This window comes from Hydra vulgaris, chromosome 12, assembly GCF_038396675.1.
Source record: "Hydra vulgaris chromosome 12, alternate assembly HydraT2T_AEP".
Classification (NCBI taxonomy): domain Eukaryota; kingdom Metazoa; phylum Cnidaria; class Hydrozoa; order Anthoathecata; family Hydridae; genus Hydra; species Hydra vulgaris.
In genome coordinates, this window is record NC_088931.1 from 83,520,001 (window position 1) to 83,538,822 (window position 18,822).

The 18,822-nt window shown below is 27.0% G+C and overlaps 1 protein-coding gene across 4 annotated transcripts in view; it reads right to left on the reverse strand.

The window, feature by feature from the left end:
* The window catches only part of LOC105846624 (AP-4 complex subunit epsilon-1), a 51,408-nt gene that overhangs the window by 19,516 nt on the left and 13,070 nt on the right, over positions 1-18,822 (reverse strand). For 3 of the 4 annotated variants that reach the window (XM_065814712.1, XM_065814713.1, XM_065814714.1), the window contains 8 exons: positions 18,578-18,731; positions 14,679-14,845; positions 14,490-14,563; positions 14,292-14,414; positions 11,257-11,366; positions 10,829-10,968; positions 10,578-10,690; positions 10,011-10,235 (listed from right to left, as the gene is read on the reverse strand). In XM_065814712.1, the coding sequence (XP_065670784.1) occupies positions 10,011-10,235; positions 10,578-10,690; positions 10,829-10,968; positions 11,257-11,366; positions 14,292-14,414; positions 14,490-14,563; positions 14,679-14,845; positions 18,578-18,731 (1,106 nt within the window). The remainder of the gene's footprint in view (positions 1-10,010; positions 10,236-10,577; positions 10,691-10,828; positions 10,969-11,256; positions 11,367-14,291; positions 14,415-14,489; positions 14,564-14,678; positions 14,846-18,577; positions 18,732-18,822) is intronic. The other variant, XM_065814715.1, reaches the window with a different exon arrangement.

Here is an 18,822-nt window from a genome sequence, read left to right on the forward strand (position 1 = left end):
TAAACTGTTCTTCCTTTCTAAATTATTTTCAATCTTTAATTGCTTTCATATTCTTCCACAAAATGAACATGCATCTAATTTAGGAGAACCAAACCCTAAATTAAACTTGATTATTAAAATTTTTCAAAAAATTCATGTCACTGGTAGATTGGGTTCCTTTTCTGCATACAACTTCCATACTGTTTTAATACTTTTAAGCTCTGATGGTAGATAAAGTTTTATAGATTTCTTTCTGCTATAACGACTTTCCCTTCCAGGAAGAGTCTTTATAAATTCTATCACAGCCTTTCGCTTATCCTTAAAATTGTGGCTCTTTTTATCACCACCTCTGTTTTCTTTTCTAGGATTACCATGTTTAAAGAAATGTTTTGCAATATTTTAAACACGAGTTTTACCAACATGTAAGCATTTTAAAAAAGTGTCTTTACAAACATGCACTATTTGTCTGTTTTTTTTCCAGAAAAAAACTAATTTCATTTTTTTTTTTTTTTTTAACATCTTCGCTTCTAACAAGGCTGCAAGCAGCCACTAATTAAAGTTGGAAGTTACTTAAAAAGAAAAGATGAAGATTGTAGAGCAAGATAACGATTGACAGACGACTTAAAAAATTGCAAATTATATGAATCAGGAAAGCAAGATGAAGGAAGCGAATTCCAAAGCACTGATGTTCGAGGAAAAAAACTAGACGAATAAGAGTTTTTGGAGCACTTAGGAACAGTCACAGAAAAAGGATGACACTTAATTGAATGACGAGTAACACGAGAATGAATTTTAGTAGATGGCACAAGAGACACTAGCTCTTTAGAGCAGTGTCCATTATAGTATTTGTAGAAAAGAGAAAGAGAAACAACATTACGACAATGTGATAATGGTTGGAGGTTGGCTGCAAGAGCAGATCCAACTATGTTTACAATGCGTTTTTGCATCTTGTCTAAAAGAGAAAGGGCATCATTAGAAGATCCGCCCCAGATATGGCAACAGTATTCCATACAAGGTTGGATTTGAGATTTATACAGATAGAGAATAGAATCCAAAGTAAGAAAGTGACGAGCTCGATAAAGAGATGCAATCTTAGCAGATGCTAATTTTGCAACTGATTTGATATATGGTTTCCAAGAAAGATTGGAAGTAAGAGTTAATCCAAGAAGATGAAGAGTAGGTGACTCAACGAGTACATCAACGTTCATAAATATAGGAAGATCTAAATTATTGCGATAACGATTGGCTGAAAAAAGTTGAGCTTTATCTGAATTAAAGTTCACCAGCCACTGTGAGCCCCATGCTGTAGCATCCTTTGTAGATCCTTTTCAAGCTCAAATGCCCCCTCCAAGCAATCAGAGGGTGTTGGTTTCTTATCACGACAAGAATAAATGGTAGTGTCATCAGCAAACAATGCCACCTTAGATGAGAGAATATCTGAAAGATTGTTAATGTAAATTAAAAAGAGTATAGGGCCAAGGATAAAACCTTGAGGAACCCTGAAGTTACAGAATAAGAACAAGAGTGTTGTCTATCGAGGACATATGCTCCGATTGGAAAGGAAGGATTCAATAATCTTAAAGATGTTGCTGGATACACCATAAGAAGAAAGCTTATGGAGAAGACCAGCATGCCAAACTTTATCATAAGCTTTTGAAATGTCAAGAGCGATGGCCTTAACCTTTCCACCTTCATCTAATGCACGATAAAACCTGTCAGTTATTACTGTTAGCAAATCAGCTGTAGAACGAGAAGATCGAAATCCTTAGTGATGATCAGAAAGTAAGTTATTAGATTCAAGATGAGAAATTAAGTGTTTGTTAATTAAAGATTCAAAAACCTTGCTTATGATAGGAAGAAGACATATGGGACGGTAGTTAGATGAATCATATTTAGACGAATACATATTTAGACCTATTTCTCATTTTTTGAGGATAAAATTGCTCTTTTTTTCTAGATCGTTGTTTTTTCTGAACAGACAAAAACTTTAATATATATTTGTCTTGGTCACATTTTTTGATAACATTATAAAAATGAGCATTAAAAAGGTAGAGGTCAGTATTTTTTATTTCAGAATATTTGTATGTCGTTTTGTGTTCATGTCGACAATAATGTTTTGAAGGTGGTTATATATATATATATATATATATATATATATATATATATATATATATATATATATATATATATATATATATATATATATATATATATATACATATATATATATATATATATATATATACACCATACACAGCTTTTGTAATATATTTCATAATACTATGTATATTTTTATATCAATTTAAATTCTTATTTTCTTATTTTTATTTTATTATTTTTTAATACACAAATAATACACATTAACACATAAAAAATATTTTAAACAACATTAAACATATAACTATTTCACAATTATTAGCCAACTATAAACAAATTAATAATATTATTAACCTAACTACTAATCAATTTCCATCCTGTAACGATCTAAAATACAAATATAAACCGTAATGTCCACTAAACAAATTGTAGCAAAATTAAACTTTTACTACTTGCCTGATAATTGTGATAACACATGAAACTCAGAGTTGCAATTTTAAATTATATTATAAACATTAGCATTTAGCTAATTCCTGGTACTGCGGGTAACAGTAACATATATATTATATAGCTCTAGTTTATCTATTGAGCACTCTTTCAAGTATACAATATTAAACATGATAATATAAAGATATTTTCTTTATTCATATATATACACTTATGTATTACGCTCCTAATAGTTGTTAGTTGAGCACTCTATATTTGTATATTCAACAATTCAACAAAACAAATTATAATATCAAATTAGTAGAAAAAATAGAAAGTTTCATAAAAAGAGTTCGTTGGAAAACTCATTTTTTTCTGAAAAACGAACAAAACAATGAAACAAACAATAATTACAGTTTTAAATCAAAACTAACACCCCCTCAATGTACCGAGCTAAACAACTTTGAAAATGACCTTTTAAATTTAGTCAAATCTATTAAATTCAGAAACATAAACGATCAATTTCAAACAAAAATAAAAAAAGATATCCTTAAAATTGTAACCAGCAAAGAAGTTCACGTATTTGCTGATAAAACCAATAATCTATATAAAATGTCTGCTGAAAGTCACAATAAACTGATGAACGAAAATGTTACAAAAACCTATAAAAAAGCACCGGATAATTTAGAAAAATCAGTCAACCTAGAAGCCAACCAAATAGCTTTAAAACTAAATTTAAATAACCGAATTGAATACCTAGCAAAATCTCCAGCATTTATCACCTTAAAAGACCATAAAGAAAACTTTCAATCAAAACCTGCTTGCCGTCTCATTAACCCGGCAAAAAGCGAAATCGGAATAATAAGCAAAAAAATCTTAGATATTACTAACACATACTTAAGAAACAGCCTAAAAGTAAACCAATGGAAAAATACCACCGACGTTATTAATTGGTTCAACAGCATAGAAGACAAAAATAGTTGTTTCTTCATCCAATTCGACATAAATGAATTTTATCCATCTATAACTACAGAAATATTTAATAAAGCCGTTTCCTTTGCAAAACAACACACCACAATAACAGACGAACAACTTAGAATTATAACACATAGCCAAAAATCCCTCCTCTACTACAACAATAACACATGGATAAAAAAATTGAACCATGAATGTTTTGATGTAACAATAGGCAGCTACGATGGCGCTGAAATTTGCGAACTTGTAGGGATCTACATTCTCAACGAATTATCTAATATAATTATAAAAACCGACATAGGGTTTTACCGTGATGATGGCTTGTTGATAATACGCAATTCTAACGGCCAAGAAATGGAGCGAATCCGAAAAAATATAATCCAAAAGTTTAAAGACGTTGGATTTCAAATAGACATAAGAACAAATCTTAAATCAGTTAACTTCCTTGATGTAACTTTCAATTTAGCCTAAAACACCCATAAGCCTTTCAAAAAACCCAACGATAATCTTCAATATATCCACATATCTTCTAATCACCCACCACAAATTATTAAACACTTACCTATTTCAATATCAAACAGATCACAAAGTTCCTCCAGCGAAGTTATATTTAATCAATCTAAAAACGAATATGAACAAGCACTAAAAAATAGCGGATACAAAAACTACTCCCTCAAATATCAGATCAAACAAAAAATACCCCAGAAAAATCGTAAACGCAATATCATATGGTTCAACCCCCCATTTAAGGATCGCAGCAAAAAACCAACCCAGCAAAGTTTATATAGGATTAATGGAAGGTGAGTGGAAAACCAGATACAACAACCACAAGTCATCATTCAACAATATTAAATACAAAAATTCGACCGCCCTATCAAACTATGTCTGGGATTTAAAAAACAATTTTAATGAAACCCCTATGCTAATATGGTCTATTCTCAAATCAGTTCCCCCCTACTCAAATATTTCCAAAAGATGCCCACTATGTCTGTATGAGAAGTTTACTATTATATCATATCCAAAACCTGAAGAACTGTTAAATAAGAGAACCGAAATTATATCAAAGTGCCGCCACGAAAATAAATTCTTATTAAAAAATTACAAAGCTCGCTACAAACCTGACTAACAACTATAAATAAAAATAACTATACTAATCTGCTCCATATATCTCTAGGCTAACTAATAATTTATACACAGCTTTTGTAATATATTTCATAATATTATGTATATTTTTATATCAATTTTAATTCTTATTTTCTTATTTTTATTTTATTATTTTTTAATACACAAATAATACACATTAACACATAAAAAATATCTTAGACAACATTAAACATATAACTATTTCACAATTATTAGCCAACTATAAACAAATTAATAATATTATTAACCTAACTACTAATCAATTTACAAATATAAACCGTAACGTCCACTAAACAAATCGTAGCAAAATTAAACTTTTACTACTTGCCTGATGATTGTGATAACACATGAAACTCAGAGTTGCAATATTAAATTATATTATAAACATTAGCATTTAGCTAATTCCTGGTACTGCGGGTAAATATATATATATATATATATATATATATATATATATATATATATATATATATATATATATATATATATATATATATATATATATATATATAAATATATTTATGTATGTAAATTATGTTAGTGTATTTTACAAACAGATTGCTCAATGTTCTTAAAGAACAGAGCAATAATAAATTAGTAAAAAACACTTATCTAACTTTTTTCTTCAACTTGAAGTTTCACCATTGCTGGATCATCAGGAAGAGTAAAGAACTCTTCCTGATATATATATATATATATATATATATATATATATATATATATATATATATATATATATATATATATAGATATATATATGTGTATATATGTATATTATATATATATATATATATATATATATGTATATATGTATGTATATATATATATATATATATATATATATATATATATATATATATATATATATATATATATATATATATATATGTATATATATTAGGATGCATCCAATGCCCTCATGTCAAAGAAATGTTTTGTCCCTACTCCCAAAATGTTTCATTGTATCCTAAATGTATGTTTTTGTAAATTTTTTCAATATTTGAATTGATTTAGGGGGTCCACCACAAATCTGAACTTTAGTCCATTGTACCAAAATTCAGCATGGTCAAAAAAACCAGAACAAATGCAAAATATAGCATTTTTCCTATGATATTAGTTAAATATTGTTTTTATAATTGATTTAAAATAAACATCTAGTGTTATCTATTTTGTTTTAATAAATAAAAAAATTGTGTTTTTCAATATATTTAAATATTATAATATTTTTCACTTTATAACATAACACTTTTTGAGCACCTTACATAATATTTAAAAAAAACCATGGAACCTTGCATTTTAGATTGTCATCTACTAGACTGTTTCTGAAATTTTTTAATTCTTAATTAATTATCTTATCAAGAAAGGTAAATAATTTCTCATTATAAAATAAGATCTAATTATAATAGTATACATTATAAATTTTGTATTGTGTAATTTTAAAAAGATTTGATTTTTTACAATATCATATTACATTAGGAACAAGCTCTATGTGCATCCTAAGCTGGGTTAAGGTCTGTCCACAAGACCAGTCTATAAGGACCCACTCCATCACACCATCACTCCATCAGACCAAGACTATTAAATGTTAATTTATTTGTAGCTATTATTTAAATTAAATTATTGTTTTAGATTGATACGAAAATTGAACCAGCGGTGCAAACATCCCCTAGTGTCCTTACCCCTAGTTCATCTGGTAATCCGGAGAGCAAGAACATAGTTACGCAAAATCAACTGTCATATTTGGTCTAGGGAACAAGATAACTGATGATGACGCAAAATTAACTGGCTCCCATCTTCCAACTTCTCTTAAAGTGTTATGTTGTGTCATGTATCACCTTAATGCTAGTGCAAGTGATAATCAAACCAGATGGGAGTCTGCAAAAATTTTCTTGGTAAAGTTGAAGATCTTCTATGAAAAGCCCAATCCATCATTAATTCCAATTATCAGCATAAAGCATGTGAGAAGATCATTAAACTTCTTGATGACAATGCCAAGATACGAGCAATTCCTTTGAAACGTAGATCTACTCCCAGTTGTATAAAGAATGTACAGGAGATGGAATGTACGCTAGCAAAGACATTTCTTCTTTGGCCGGCAAATGTGGAACTGTTTGCAAAAAATTCAGAAGACATGCTGTTCCTGCAGTCAATGAAGACTGATCATTTGGCCACCTTTGGTCCATGCCACAAAGTGTTGGCTGGTAAACTTCAGCATCAAGACAAATAAGAACAATGTGAGGCAAAAAGACATGAGAAAATATCCAGCCCTCTGACAATTATTACTTAAGTGGCAGCAGCAAACAGTGACACTGAGAGCATTGATGATAAAATTGATGATGTTAAAGATTATAGTAAATTGGGTGAGGACACTCAGGACAGTGATTGTTCTGTTAATTTCCACTTAATACACCTAGAAGTCATTGTCGCCTTGTCAGCACCAAAACACCTGCCTTCATACCTCATGACATTGTGCAACAACCAAGGCTTGTTGCACAAGCAGCTTACTTGAAAATGATACCCATACAGCTGGCAATTTACACCAATTTACATGAGGCTCTCATTGAGGAAACAGGTGGTGATTCAACAAAGGTTTCTGCATTGTATTCATATGCAGATAAATCTAGACTTATAGTTGGAAGGAATATTGCAGCTTTCAAGGATGAATGGATTGCTACTAGAGCTCTGCACTGGAATTCCATACAAATGTTATCTTTGTTAAATTGAAACATTTCAGAGGAGCATCTTTCTGTTTTAGTTGGAACTGTTAATAAAATTAAGCTACTTGTTGTTTTAGCATATGAACTAGGAACTGAAGAAAATCAGGTGATATCATTGCAGATTTGACAGTTGACCTGTTGAAGTCATGAAACTGCAATGACTCTATCGCCAGCATGGCATTTGACACAACTGCATCAAACACAGGGCATGTTATTGGAATGCTTGTCGCACAATGTTGGAGAGACAATCTTAACACATGTATATTCCGACCTCCAGATCAAAGTTTCTAAGCCGCCAGACACTACTCTGTTTACAAGTCTTTGTAAAAACTTAGCACTGTTTCAATTGCACCCAGCTGATCAATTATCAAGGTTTAAGCCAACCTCCAAAGCACTAAAACATTCACTGACCGTTGTAGAGAAGGTATTATAAAGCTCGCTTATTCTGAACTATATTATCGTAGAGACGACTATCTAGAATTCATCCAATTATGTACTGTTTTTCTTGATTATGAAAAAGAAGGACACACCTTTACATTTAAGCAAACTGGAGTGCTTAAATGTAAAGGTGTGTACTTTACATTTAAGCACTCCAGTTTGCTTAAATGAGGCCAGATGGATGGCAAAGCTGATCTACTCAATCAAAAATTGCCTATTTTAAGATCAGATTCATGATCTTCCACTTGGCACAATAACTACAAAAGCACAAACTACCAAAGTGAAATATTTCGTCAACTTTGCTACCCTGATATATAGTGTCTGGTGGATATCATGTAGTTCTGCTACAGTTGCGCCATGGAATGATCTTATATTGTTCTGATTTGTGTTGATGTATGCAGAATCTGCGTTGAGAGCATTTAAGAGACACTTGTGGTACTTAACTGAAGAAATGGTGCTGCTTGCGATTTAGAGCACTAAAGTTCCACCAACCGAATGGTGAGCTCTTGTTGACTGCCCTCTGGCAATCAAGCCAGATACTTTTGCGCTCCAACCGCAGCACAGACTTGGCACAGGATTTGGGAAGCCTAATTTTCCTGAATCAATTCTATTATTGACAACACTTGCTGATCTTGTGGGAATTGATTCGTGGTTCATGTTTAACAGCCTGCAGTTCAATCCAGAGTTTTTGAAAGAGGAAGTTGCAGACTGGCCAAACTGTATTTTGCATCAGGCTTAGATGATAAACATTCAAGCATTGAATGTAGTAAATGACAGTGGAGAAAGAGGGGTTAAGCTAAGCTCTGACTTCCTAACTACAGCCAAGAGTGAAGAGCATTATCAAAATGCTTTGCAAGTTGTCAAGAAGGACCAAACAGACAACCAGATAAAATGCAAGAAATGATCCGGAATAACATTAAGACTTTCTATTTTCAAATATTCTTAGCATTGCTGTTCTTTTAATTATTCATTATACAAGGTGTTGTAGATCAAATGTATGAACCTTAGTTGCTTTAATTAAAGTAGTTTTGTTAAGTACCAACTAACGTTAAATATAGTAAATTTTCTGAATATATGCAAAACTTCATTTGCTTGGTGGACCACCTAGATAATGTTCAAATTTTGAAATGATGCTTTTGTAAATAAAAAAGAATTAAATTGGGAACTAACACACAAACAAATATATATATATATATATATATATATATATATATATATATATATATATATATATATATATATATATATATATACATATATATATATATACATATATATTTAAAAAACTTTAAAAAGTATTCTACACAATAGAGTGCTCAATGTTCTTAAAAGAACAGAGCAATTATATTAGTAGTAGAAAATCACTTAACAAAATTTTTGTTAAGTGATTTTCTACTACTAATATATATATATATATATATATATATATATATATATATATATATATATATATATATATATATATATACATATATATATATATATATATATATATATATATATATATATATATATATATATATATATATATATATATATATATATATATAAATTAGTAAAAAACACTTATCTAACTGTTATCATAATTATTAAGTTTCACCATTGCTGGATCATCATGAAGAGTTCAGGAACTCTTCCTGATGATCCAGGAATGTTGAAACTTAAAGCAGAAGTTAAAAGTTAGATAAGTGGTTTTTACTAATTTATTATTGCTCTGTTCTTTAAGAACATTGAGCACTCTATTTGTAAAATACACTAACATAAATTATATATATATATAAATATATATATATATAAAATATATATGTATATATATAAAATATATATGTATATATATATATATATATATATATATATAAATTAGTAAAAAACACTTATCTAACTTTTATCTTCTACTTTAAGTTTCACCATTGCTGGATCATCAGGAAGACTAGAAGTGTGTATATATATATATATATATATATATATATATATATATATATATATATATATATATATATATATATATATATATATATATATATATATATATGTATATATATATATATATATATATATATATATATATATGTATGTATATATATATACATATATATTATCAAACACATCCAATTAGCTATTGAAATAAGATCTAGTATAAAAAAAGAAAAACATAGACATAATATAAATATAAAAATAAATATTAACAAATAGATGAATAATAATAATAAGATAAAATAAAAATAAAGAAATAACCTTTAAACGGAAAATCAAGCAATTCATAAAACTTGTCAACCAGTTCTGTTGCACTATAACCTCCAACTAAAGTGAAATACTCGCCAACAACCCAGCATATTAACTGAATAAATGTATCAGACAAAAAAATTCCACTATAAAGCAAACTTATGTAAGAGATAACAGCATGACGACGAAGATCATCACTTAAACTTCCATCTTCATCATTATCATCTTCATCAACACCTTCAATATATATATATATATATATATATATATATATATATATATATATATATATATATATATATATATATATATATATATATATATAATATATATATATATATATATATATATATATATATATATATATATATATATATATATATATATATATATATATATATATATATATATATATATATATATATAATCTCCTCCATTATATATATATATATATATATAATGGAGGAGAGAAACCAATTTTTTTAAACTCCTGATATAAAACTACTTTTTTTATTTAAAATATTTTAAAAAAAAATAAAAGAACAAAAAGTTGAATAAGGTTATATAATAAAATGTAACCTTTTTCAATTATTTTCATCATATTCAGCACCACATCTTTTTGTACAGAATCTCCACCAACTTGCAATATATTTGTCATAATATCTATGTACCATTCTATGTCAGGAGAATACCTTCAAATAAACTAATATATTTGTCATAATATCAATGTACTATTCTTTGTTCGGAGAATACCTTCAAATAAATAATTAGATATTTAAACTTTTAAACTTTTGATAAAATAGAGATTTTTAAAATCAGTATAAGCAAACCTTTCAGCCAGTGTTGAAATTCTTATGACAAGATTGTCTTTAATAAAATCATCTACAGTATTTTGCAGGTATTCTGTTAACTTTTCACATACTACTTTCACATTATGTTCATTGGTTAAACGATACAGCAAGTCTAATGCCTAATTTATGTTTAAATTCATGTTTTGTAACAACTTTATCAAATTAAAATTTTTGAAACAAATAAAAATATAAAATAATTGGTTGAAATTCAAAAGCAATTTCAACCAATTATTTTATATTTTTGTTGTGGTTCAAAAGCAAATTATTTTATATTTAAAGTTGTGGTTCAAAAGCAATTTCCCTGAATTTTTTTCACTGAAAAACAGTAGTAATAGTTAAACAGTTCTTAAAATCAAAAGACAAAAATTGGTTAAACTGTGGTTTAATAAATAAGTTAAAAAAAATACTTTCCGTTTGAGTGTTTCATCATTGTCACTCAAGAATTCTATAACAACCATCTGGTGTTGTGATGCATAGCTCATATTGATGTTTACTAATTCACTCAGCATTGTCACACCTAAAATATTTTTCAATTATCCTATTTTTATTTTTTCAATTTAATTATATCCGATATACAAAATAAAAAAATTAGTTAATACACAAAATATACTGATTATACTACTTGGTTTTTACAATACAATATAACTAAAATATAAGCTATGCTATGAGCACAAGATGAAAATTATAGTATTGTTATTTCATGAAAAAATTAATTACTTTATTAAAGTGCTTTTATTTATTGCAATTAATTTTTGCTTCAGGTAAAAACTACATGAATAAACTTGGATTTAGAAAAAAAAATCACGATAATAAAACTTCTAATATTGTAAAGAATTTTGAGAAGAATAAAAATGTAAGTTTTTTCAGAGGCTGTATTAACATACTTTTAATTTTATTTGTATTTTGTTTACAAAATGTTGTTTCAAAAAAATGTTTTAGTTATCTCGTTTAACTCAAAAGAAGTTATTGAAATGATAAAAGAAGAGAAAAAATTATGCATCAACACTACACTGATAGTCATGTTATTCAATTTTTTTCCCAAAACAAAATTGATCAAATGCAAATCTGGTGGTGGAAGAAAGAAGGGATTTCAAGAACAAGTTAAAATTTTTAAGATTAACCTAAGCTTTTTACAGGAACACACAAAAAGAATTTTCTCAAAAAAAAAAATGTGTAAGAACCCAGAAAACTGTATGACAATTTCATTTTCAAAAATTTCTGTATTATTGAAATTGATTATCAGCAAACTCCTTGTGCTTTCCACTACATATTATATTGATAAATATAGAGGAATATTCTGGTGCTGTCCACTATATATTAAATTGCCAAATATAAAGGAAACGCAGATAAGAAATTTAAATACACAAAACATGATAAGTTTGCTAAAAAAGCCTTGAATTGACATAGTAAAAAACCAGCAGCCTATATTTCCACACTTTCTGGTAAAACATGTTAAAATATGTTTAAAAAAACGTCTTTTACCTCTCATTAAATCACATGATAGTATGCATTAATTCTGACCTGATTTAGCTTCAAGTCATAATAGTAAACTGACTATGGAATGATATAAACAAAATGAGCAAATTCTCCAAACTGCCCAGAATTAAGAGTTTTTGAAAAGTACTGGGTAAATATTAAATAGAAAATGAAAAAAAAACTATGCAGAAACGTTAAAGATTTGAAAATGTCATTTAAAAAAACGTCAAATAGTTTTGATGATTGTTCTGTGCGCAAGCTTATGGGTACCTCCGAAGCAAAAGTTCAAAATTTTATCAGATGCCTACAGAAATAAATTATTTTCTATTAAATATTTTATACTCTTATACTAATGTATAAGATGTAATACTAAGTTATAATAAAATTATTACTTAGTTCTAAATAAAATCTAATGAGTACCTTTTTTTTTAATAGTCTACTTTCACATTTATTTCATTTACACTCTTTAGTTTACAACATTTAGAAGTTTCCAAGATAAGGTGCTTAGGGGTAAATGTAAAAAAACTTTATTTGCATTTATTTAGATAAAGATAAAAATAAAAAGGTCACAACAAAACGACAATAACAAAAAAAAAAAAAAAAACATTCATAGTAATACAAGAGACTAATGTATTGTAGCTACAAAACTCCTCTAAGCAATGGCTTAAAACCATAATGAGTATACCAATAATATTCAGACAATAGAAAACATTTTTTTTTTCAATATATATATATATATATATATATATATATATATATATATATATATATATACATATATATACATATATATATATATATATACATATATATATATATATATACATATATATATACATATATATATATGTGTGTATATATATATATGTATATATATATATATGTATATGTATATATATACATGTATATATATGTATATATACATGTATATATATACATATGTATATATATGTATACGTATACATATATATATATATATGTATACATATATATGTATATGTATATATATATATATATATATATATATATATGTAAATATACATATATATATACATATATATATATATATATACATATATATATATATATATATATACATATATATATATATAAATTTATGTATATATATATATATATATATATATATATATATATATATATATATATATATATATATATATATATATATATATATATATATATATACTATTGTATATAGCTATGTGAAAGATTTTTTATCTATTACACAGCTATATACAAACCTTTAAAAAATATAGTATTTTATATTAATAATATATACTGCAATTTTATTTTCTGCAAGTTAACAATATTTTATTTAAAAAAAAAAAAAAAAACAATAATAATAAATGGAATAGAAATACTTTAATAAATAATACTTCTATTGAATAAAAGATAAAAGCATATCCCTCAAGTGAATTGAAATGTAGTAAGTGTCTTTTATTAGCATTGCAGATTTTTCTTATATCAAAATAAAGCAACTAATTTCAAAAAAGTTTCCCAATGAAGAAATTTATGTTTTCTTTTAAGTACAATTGAGTAACTCAGCAATTAGAATTGAAAAAAAGTAAATAATCGACCTAACCTAAAACAGACATTTTTTTTCATAACTTTTTTTTCCTGCTCACTGCAATTTTTTTTCTTAATTAGATTTTAAAGAAACTTAAAATTTAATATTTTAAATTAAAATTTAAACTTTCTTCTAATCTGTCGTATTTTAAATAGAAATAAGAAATAAAATAGAATTAAAATAGAAATAAGAAAAGGAATCAGAAAAACAAAATAAGGAAAGCAACAAAATACAAATGACAACAGATTACTTCTACTGAACTTCCAAAAATTCTAATTAATAGCATTCTATTAGTAATAAAAACATAAAAACAGAAAAAAAACTAAAATAAGAAACGTTTAAAAGTATAGTAATATTTACTTGAGCAGTAATATTTACCTAAATATTTCAGGTTATAGTTTTGTGATGTCAATAACAGAGCTGCTTTACTGCTAGCTAAATTGATTAATGAACTATCCGGATAAACAGTAGCTATTGTTTTCATACATTCATAAGTCACAGCTATTTAAAAAAAAAAAATTTAGATAAGTAAACTTAAAAAAAAAGTTATATAAAAAAATTAAAATAAAAACTAACCACATCCAATACCAGCATGCATACTTGTATTTTCAAGACACATATTCAAAACAGGATACATTTTCTCACTGCAACTGAAGAAACAATTTAACAACATTTTGAAAAATAAAAAATATAAAATAAATACATAAAAATATAAAAGCATATAAAAAATATAAATACATTTATCTTATGAAAAAATAAAAATACTTTTTATCATTTTTTCCCAATTGAGCTAATATTTGAAGTAGCTTAATTTGAACCCAGGGAGAAGGAATTTCATTAAAGTTAAAACCACTATGTAATTTTCCACTAGTAATTTGCTTCAGGATTGAAACAAAAACTGGAACAAGATGTTTGTATGGCATGCAATCTGTCTAAAAATAACAACCAAGTTACAGTGCTTTTCCAGTATTCTTATCTAGTTTATTCAGTTATCATAATATCTAGTTGTTTTTTTGTGAAAAAAATTCAAGATCATTAAAAAAAATTAAGTTACAAATGTACCAATTCTTTAATTTACCTATTAATCTTATTAAATTACTTATTAATTTATCCTATTAATCCTTAAATGTAACAATCCTTAAACTTATTTAATTATAGCATAAAACTATTTTATTATACTATAACCAAAAATCATATCTTGATTCCACTAGTTGCGTTCTACCTGATATAGCTGACAAACAGGCTGGTCTATTGCTTGACATGTGTATCACTCCAGTTTCTGTATCTAAAGTGATTTCCCGCTTAGACTCTTCTACAGCTTGTGGCCCAGACAACATACCTGTTATAGTCTTGCAGAAGTTTTCTTTAGAGCTGTTGCCTATACTTTCAAAACTGTTTAACAAGATCTTATCAGAGTCTTGTTTTCCAACCTGTTAAAAAGCAGCATCTGTTATTCCTATTTTCAAAAATTCTGGAGAGCTTTCTGACTTTTAATAAATTTTAATAAATGGTAAGGTAATAACGATAAGCAAGGTTTTTGAATCTTTAGTTAACAAACACTTAATCTCTCACTTGTATTCAATAACTTACTTTCTGATCATCAATATAGAATTTGATGTTCTTGTTCTACTGCTGATTTGCTAACAGTCATAACCAATAGATTTTTTTGTGCATTAAATCAGCTTTTGATAAAGTTTGGCATGCTGGTCTTCTTCATAAGCTTTCTTCTTATGGTGTATCAGGTAATATCTTTAAGATGATTGAATCTTTCCTTACTAATCATAGTATAAAAGTTGTCCTCAACAGTACTCTTTTTCATATCCCGTAACTTCAGGGACTCCTCAAAGTTTTATCCTTGGAACTATACTCTTTTTAATTTACATTCACGATCTTCCAGAAATTCTTACATCTAAGGTGGAATTGTTCGCTGATGATACTATCATTTACTCTTGTCTTGATAAGCAAACACTCTCTGATTGGTTCAAGGGGCAGGGGGCATTTGAGCTTGAAAAGGATCTCAGTTCTGCTACAGCATGGAGAGCTCGCAGTGGCTGGTGAACTTTAACTCAGATAAAACTCAATTTTTTTCAGCTAATTGTCAAAACAATCTAGATCTTACTATATTTAGAATGACTTTCTAATATTTGATCTTCCTATATGCGGTAGTGGTATAGTGGTAGAGCTTCATAAGCAAGAGGTTCTGAGTTCGATCCCACCACATCCCTGGTAGTACCGCACTCAACTTGTTTCTTTGTGCAGCAGCCTTGTTCCTCCAGGTTTGTGTTTTGGAGGTTTTTTTTGTAAATTCACTTTGAATTTACAGGTGAATTTACAAAAAAAAAAAAAAAATCTTTATGAATGGCATTGTTCTCAACAAGTCATCTACCCTTCATCTTCTAAGATTAACTCTTACTTCTGATCTTTCTTAGAAACCATATATCAAATCCATTACAAAAAATTCTTACTACAGATTCTATTCTTAATCTCTATAAATCTCATATCCATCCTTGTATGGAAAACTGTTATCATATCTGGGGCAGATCTTCCAATAATGTCCTTTCTCTCTTAGACAAGTTGCAAAAACACATTGTAAACATAGTTGGACCTGCTCTTGCAGCCAACCTCCAACTAATCACATCATCGTAATGTTGCTTCTCTTTCTCTTTTCTACAAGTTCTATAACGAGCACTGCTTTAAAGAGCTAGCATCTCTTGTGCCATCTACTAAAATTCATTCTCGTGTTACTCCTCATTTAATTAATCTTTTTACAGTGAGTTCCTAAGTGCTCCAAAAATTTTTATTTACCTAGTTTTTTATCTTGTTTTCCTGATAAATATAACTTGAAATTTTTTAAGTTGTCTGTCAATCATTGTCTTGCTCTATAAACTTCATCTTTTCCTTCCAGTAACTTCCAATTCTAATAGTGGTTACTTGCAGCCTTGTTTGAAGTGAAGATATTGAAGAAAAAAAAAAAAAAAAACTAATTGAATTCCAAAGAACCAAATTAAAACAAGTTTAGACATCTTAACTTATAACATTACTATAACATATCTTTAGTTGAAATCTATATTTTTATTTATCTATAGAAAATATAATAAACTCATTTTTTATTTAATGCTGATGAAAATCAATGATAAACTAAAATTTTATTTAAAAAATTAAATTAATCCTTATATTATTTAGTATAAATTTGTTTTTATTAAACTTATTAATTTCATTCCTTAAATTTGTTATTAATTAATTTTGAATACTTGAATGTTGTTTAAAATAGGAATGTGCATGTAGCACATACAAAGTTTGCTAATTTTTTTTTTACATTAAATTATTTTTGAATATTTATGTCTTGAGCATATTTTTAAAAAACACAAAAAAAAAAAATTTAACAGACCTTCCAATCTTTTTTTTTTTCAAATCCTTGAGATTCATTAAAAAAAAACCTTGAGATTTAGACAAAAACCTGGATACATTTAAACAAAACCTGGATAAAAAAATTAAAAAAAAAACTTTTTTTCAAACAAGAAAAATTAAAATATATTTTAATTTATGATAAGTTATATTTGATAAATATTTTATAATTATATATTTATATAAATATATTTTATAAATAAATTTTTATTCATTATGTTTATAATTGCAAATTTATGTTGCTTTCTTATGTTGTTTTCAACAGCTGTTCAGGTGGTTTCCTTTTTTCTTTTTTTACAAAGCTAAACAACCTTTCTAATTCAGCATTACTGTGAAGAATATTATTCCTAAGGTATCTGAAATGATTTTTGATGATATTGGAGGTGCACCTTTGTTTATATAATGGTATCAAATACCATTATATTTAATTTAAATTAAAAAATTGATGAGAAAAAACTTTTTAAATATCATAAATGGTCATTAAAAAATGTCTTCGCAAAAAAGTTTGCATTTTACCGGTTCACAGTTTGCGGTTCACAGTTTGTGTTTCACAGTTTGCAGTCCACAGTTTGCGGTTCACAGTTTGCGGTTCACAGTTTGCGGTTCACAGTTTGCGGTTCACAGTTTGCGGTTCACAGTTTGCGGTTCACAATTCGCAGTATACAGTTTGCATTTTACTAAATACCTCAAAAGCATTATCATCAAAATATTGCCCTAACCGGGTAATCTGCATACCATGTTAAGCTAAACTTACTCTTATATTTTAACTTTGTTGCAATTCCGATTTGATTTATAATATAAACAAACCCATCTTTAAAAGCTATATGTTGGTGCTGATTTTATAATTAATCTTGTGCACTTAATTTTCATTAGTTCATGATGTAACAACAACCTTTTTTGGAATTTATATTGTTTTGAGCAGTCAATTTGAACAAAAATTCACATGAAAATTTTTAAATTTACTGCGAGAATTTTGGATTAACCATGAGATTTGTTATCAAACCATGAGTCTTACCTTCCAACTCTCCATTATAAAATCTGGAGAGTTGGAAGGTCTGTTAACATCACATTGATTATAAATTATTTAAACATGTACTAGTAAAAACTATATTGTAAATTGTAAAAAAAAAACTTAATTATATATATAACTAAAATAATAATAAATTGATCCCAACAAAGCTATTGTTTATGCAAAGTTGTTTATTATTAGCTTTAATGTATTTAAATGCCAAAAAAAAAAGAAAATTATCAAGACTTACATATATCAAGAGCAAATAAGCATTTAAAGCAACTCCCATAACTCCAGGGTCAGTATCTAACAATGCATTGCTAAACAAGGATAGGTCTATATCTTTGGGCCTTATCTCGTAAAATTTCAGCAAAACCATTATGGCTCTCTTTCGCACAATTTCACTAAATGTAAATAACAAAACAAGAAATATAAACCAAGAAAAATAATAAAACAAAAAATTTAAACTTTTAGTATAAACCAAAAAAAATTTAT